The 4,842-nt window shown below is 40.6% G+C and overlaps 1 protein-coding gene across 1 annotated transcript in view; it reads right to left on the bottom strand.

Moving 5' to 3' along the window:
* The window catches only part of ndufs2 (NADH:ubiquinone oxidoreductase core subunit S2), a 9,330-nt gene that overhangs the window by 1,775 nt on the left and 2,713 nt on the right, over positions 1-4,842 (bottom strand). Inside the window, exons 3-11 of the mRNA XM_008287161.1 lie at positions 4,341-4,531; positions 3,812-3,932; positions 3,403-3,515; positions 2,514-2,588; positions 2,246-2,323; positions 2,062-2,147; positions 1,823-1,942; positions 517-646; positions 55-150 (exon numbers count right to left, since the gene is read on the bottom strand). Coding sequence (XP_008285383.1) covers positions 55-150; positions 517-646; positions 1,823-1,942; positions 2,062-2,147; positions 2,246-2,323; positions 2,514-2,588; positions 3,403-3,515; positions 3,812-3,932; positions 4,341-4,531 — 1,010 coding nt within the window. The remainder of the gene's footprint in view (positions 1-54; positions 151-516; positions 647-1,822; positions 1,943-2,061; positions 2,148-2,245; positions 2,324-2,513; positions 2,589-3,402; positions 3,516-3,811; positions 3,933-4,340; positions 4,532-4,842) is intronic.

Genomic DNA, 4,842 nt, shown 5'->3' on the forward strand with positions numbered 1-4,842 from the left:
TGTATCCAGAAGGGTGCGATTCGTCTAAATATTATACAGAGCGAGTGTTCTCACCTTGGGTGCCTCTACAGCTGTGTATGTGGCCCCTGGGGGGACCTGGTAGCCCTCTGTGTACAGTTTAAAGTGGTGGATCAGAGACTCCATGGACATCTGGCAAAAAAAAAAAAAAAAAAGAGCACACACGATAAATGTTAGATCTCAGCAGCAAGAAGTTTATGGAAAAACTTTGAACTGAAAGTGCATATGTTAAGGGAAATGTTAAATTGTAACACTGAGGGGAACTGGAGGTGATCTGGAGCCTTGAGGGCAGCCAAATTAATTTGCATTTTATGGGAAAGCTGGCCTAATTCTGCAAAGAGGCAGTGTGAAGACAAATTAGTGACACTCGGGAAATTTAATTAACACACAGTAATGATAAGCTGCAGGAATGGGGTGGGGAGGGGGGAAGAAAAAAAGTTTCCAGGAACAAAACAGACTGCAGGCATCAGACTGGAAGCAAAAAGGTTCTTCACTCACCTTCATCTCAGACCTCTTGGGTGGGGCCACTTTGGCATCGTCCACCTTGATTTCTCCTTCTGGCATCTTGTTGAGCGCCTGGTGCATGATCCTCAGGGACTGCCTCATCTCCTCCACCCTGCACAGATACCTGGACCACACATGCACAGGGAGAACCAGTAAGCTACAGGTGCTCACAGATCAGATGCAGTACAATATTATCAGCTCTTAGGCTACATCGACATGGTACAGTGAGCAACACGTCTGATGGTCAGTCAGGAGGCGTTAACACTCAGTGCCGAGTTGTAGATCACCCACGTTTTGGACACACTCGCATCCCGTTACACAATCACTCTAGTGTCATGCATAGAACACGGTAATAGCATCGCAGAAAAATACACTTCATGTCATGTTTTTGCGCATAGAGCAGATAAAGCCCCATTTAAATACAAGCTGAAGTTATTTACATTTGTGTTTCATCACAGCGGAAATGCTTTCGGTGCCGTCACGGCTTTAGTCACTCTAAAAAAGGTCATCGGCGGAGTTGATCATGAAAATAGGCCAAACTGTGTGTCAGTGCTTTAACAGATGAGGTCACCTCTTCTCCTCTGTTTCTGTTTCTCGCTAACACCTCAGTTTGATTCATTTCTCTGGCTGCGATTAGACACTGCCAGCTGCCTTAATGAAAATCTTTAATCAGCAGCATTAAGCTCACACTATCATTAATGAAAGCCGTGATGTCACTTAAACGTGGTTGGCCAGGAATGTCAAGCCATGAAATCCTTTCTAATGAACACAGAACTGTCAAGAATATTTAAAATTAAGTGGCATACATGGTGTAGAATTGTAAAGGATGTTGGTCTGATGTAGCTAATAATTGTAATTAAATGACGAATATATATTCATAGGAATGTTTCATAATGAATCATCAGCGGTAAGACAGTGATGTTAAACATGAACCACAACATGACTAGAGATATTTATTATCTCTTTTTTCTTTCACCCAAGAACTCCTGCAACTTATATTTGTAAGAATAAATAATGCAAATTATTTAAAAAGTTTGATAAATACAACTAAACATTTACAACCGACCGTTAAGATTTCATTTTCAGTCACTAAAACCTCTTGAGAAAGACATGACAAGTGATGCTAACATTAACTGTAGCAGACATGTTTTTCTCACTATTCGATGCTAGCGAGTTGTTAGCGCTCATGTACACAGTCTCTCTGGCTGTAAATAAAGAAAGGGGGGGAGGTGTGGCCTGTTTTTTCTGGTGCGACATCCAGTGGTTTTGAAGGTCGCACACAGCACCTTCGATCCTTTACCTGTCGTAGCAGTCTCCGTTGCTTCCAATGGGAACGTCAAACTCCACTTCGTCATACTTGTCATACGGCTGAGACTTCCTCAGGTCCCACTTGATTCCTGACCCGCGCAGCATCACTCCACTGGTAGAGAGTAGACACATGTCAAGGTTTAGACCAAATCAAACAACAGCTCTTTCATCTGAGCAACTATCTCAATTTTACTCATTTTCACTATTTCAATTAGTTCTCTGCATTTCTACCTGAAACCATAGTTGAGAGCCTCCTCGGCAGTGATCAATCCGATGTCAACAGTACGGTTCTTCCAGATACGATTGCTGGTCAGCATCTGCATAGAGGAAAACACAGAACGTTGCGTTTACTCAAGGGATCCTCACCACACCATTATCATGCTTCATACGTTCAAACAAACATGGAGTCACTCACCTCTTCTACTTCATCAATCCGAATGGAGAAGTTCTTGCACCACTCATAGATGTCATCCATCAGACCGAGGGGCATATCCTGGAACACATTTAAGATCGGTAACGTTTCATTGATCTTGCTCATTTTCAATATATCTGGTGAGGTCATCTGCAAATGTCATTTATTTTGTCATAAAAAAATGGATCACTGACTATTGAGCACATCATCCCGCCTGACTTTAACAAAGAATAAGATGCAAAAAATTGAAATACGTATTGAATTCTCCTACCTGATGAACACCGCCAGGTCTGATGTATGCAGCGTGCATCCTGGCTCCAGACACCCGCTCGTAAAACTCAAACATCTGCGAGGAAACACAGACAGAAGACTTAAAACAAGAAAAAAAACTCTACTCGGTACCCTGTGTGATACGAATTAGGAATTCAGCGAGTCAAGTATGCATCTCTGTCTATAACCTCTGATGTTTTCTCAAAGCACAGGATACTAGGCCTTGCATCAGGGAAAAAAAAAAAAAACCTCCCAGAGTAGATGCATTTTAAGAGAACTACGACTGAATTGAGTTTCCATGGACTATTGAGAAATGTACTTCTAGATTACCAGCAAAGCTCAAACTGCTCTGTTGAAATATACACAAACAGTGGACATTACAGAAGCATGTTGTCCAAGAAACAGCTGAGTTGTATAAAGCAGAAATAAAACCAGACAGACAGAACTTGGAAAAATAAACTGAGAGGTTTGCTATCTGGTTTTAGCACAGAGCTGTTAGTCTGTTAGATTCTTTTACAATCAAAGCAATCTAATGCATTTTGTTACCAAAAGAAAAACACTTTTTGGCAGTTAGTATATACAGTACATAGCAATGCACAGGAAACACTGTTATTGTATATTTAACAATGTAATTTTTAACACTTCAGCAATGACTAACATGCTGGCTGTATATTGACAAACCTCTATAGATGCAGGTTATTAAGGCACTAGCTCATTACAGCAGCCTGAGAACACACGCGTTTGTTTTTTTTAATCTCTACATGCGACAGCAAACCTAAAACTGCTGCTGTGAAGGCAGGCAGGACTGAAATAAAAGCCCAGATGAAAAGAGTACATCTAGTAATCTGCATCACAAAGGATTGAACTTTGAGGACTGAAGTGCTCCAAACCTTCTCTCTCTCCTCAAACATCCAAAAGAAGGGTGTCATGGCACCGATGTCAAGGGCGTGTGTTGTAATCGCCATGATGTGGTTCAGGATGCGAGTCATCTCTCCATACAGCACTACAAACACAAAGAACACAAGCAACCATTTACAGCAAAAAAAACATTAATCACTGATTTGCAGTTATACATGTTTTCTTGTCCAACACTGACAGTATTTCACTGGATTTAGCTGCTCAGATGTGAGGATGTACTATTTTTCTTTGTTTTCTTGGTGGCAAATTGAATACTTTTGGACATGGATTGGATGCTACACAAAAAAAAAATCATTGTGAAAAGGACGTTTTTTGTTATACTTTTTGACATTTGGTAGCCCAAACAATAATGACAGGCCTTTTCAAATGTATGATCAGTACCTCTGATCCACTGTGCACGGGGTGGAGCTTGGATGTTGAGCAGCTTCTCCACAGCCAATGAGTAGGCCTCCTCATTACACATCATGGAAACATAGTCCAGACGGTCAAAGTAGGGCAGAGCCTAAAGCAGAAAAAGAAGAGGAAGTACCGAGAGTTAAGCAAGACATGACACATGACGAAGATCTTGTAAAGTATCCGGAATCAATTTGGTTGACGTCAAATGTTTAATTTTGTCATTTTCAAGTGAACTGGTGAAGCATTCCCTTGCTCTTGCACCACTTATATGTTATTAAAGTATTCACTGCACTACACAGTGTGGTGAGCTAAAAACAATGCAAGAGAGCATTGTGCAACAAACTGCTTAACAATTAGTTGTGTTGTTTGAATACATTAGAATTGCTGTTTCTTTGCCTTTAAAAGAAGAAGAGCACATACATACGTTTGCATACGTACCAGATAATTTCATCAATGGATATAAGTTATAAAGGAATTCACAAACTCAGTTGAAACAAAGATATTGGCTCAGTACCTGCAGGTAGGTCTTGTACTCAATTAGCTTTTCAGTGCCACGATGAAGCAGGCCAATGTGTGGGTCACACTTCTTGACAGACTCTCCGCTGAGTTCCAACACAAGACGCAGCACACCGTGAGCTGCTGGATGCTGAGGGCCAAAGTTAATCGTCAGGTTGGACACATCCTTCTGTGCAGGAGGATCTTTGTCTGAAAAAGGAAGAAAATATGGTAAAGGAGAGAGAAATTTTAATGGTTTAGAGAAAAAGAAAAAAAAAAGGTAACTGTTTTAGGATTTTATTTTTGTAAAAGAGCTGTGGTCACAGTTTGGTTTGCAATAAGGACATGTATCTTTTTATATCAAACCAATAACTCAATTGATAATAAGCTGGCCAATGTATTGGCAAACACTGGAGTTCCAATTTCAACAATGTAAATAAGTCAAGGGCTTTATTGTTCTATCTCTGACAAAGTCTGATATGTTGGATTTTATACTAAAATGTCGTGAACTGGGGCTGCAG

This window comes from Stegastes partitus, unplaced genomic scaffold (genome assembly GCF_000690725.1).
Source record: "Stegastes partitus isolate 25-593 unplaced genomic scaffold, Stegastes_partitus-1.0.2 Scaffold489, whole genome shotgun sequence".
Classification (NCBI taxonomy): domain Eukaryota; kingdom Metazoa; phylum Chordata; class Actinopteri; family Pomacentridae; genus Stegastes; species Stegastes partitus.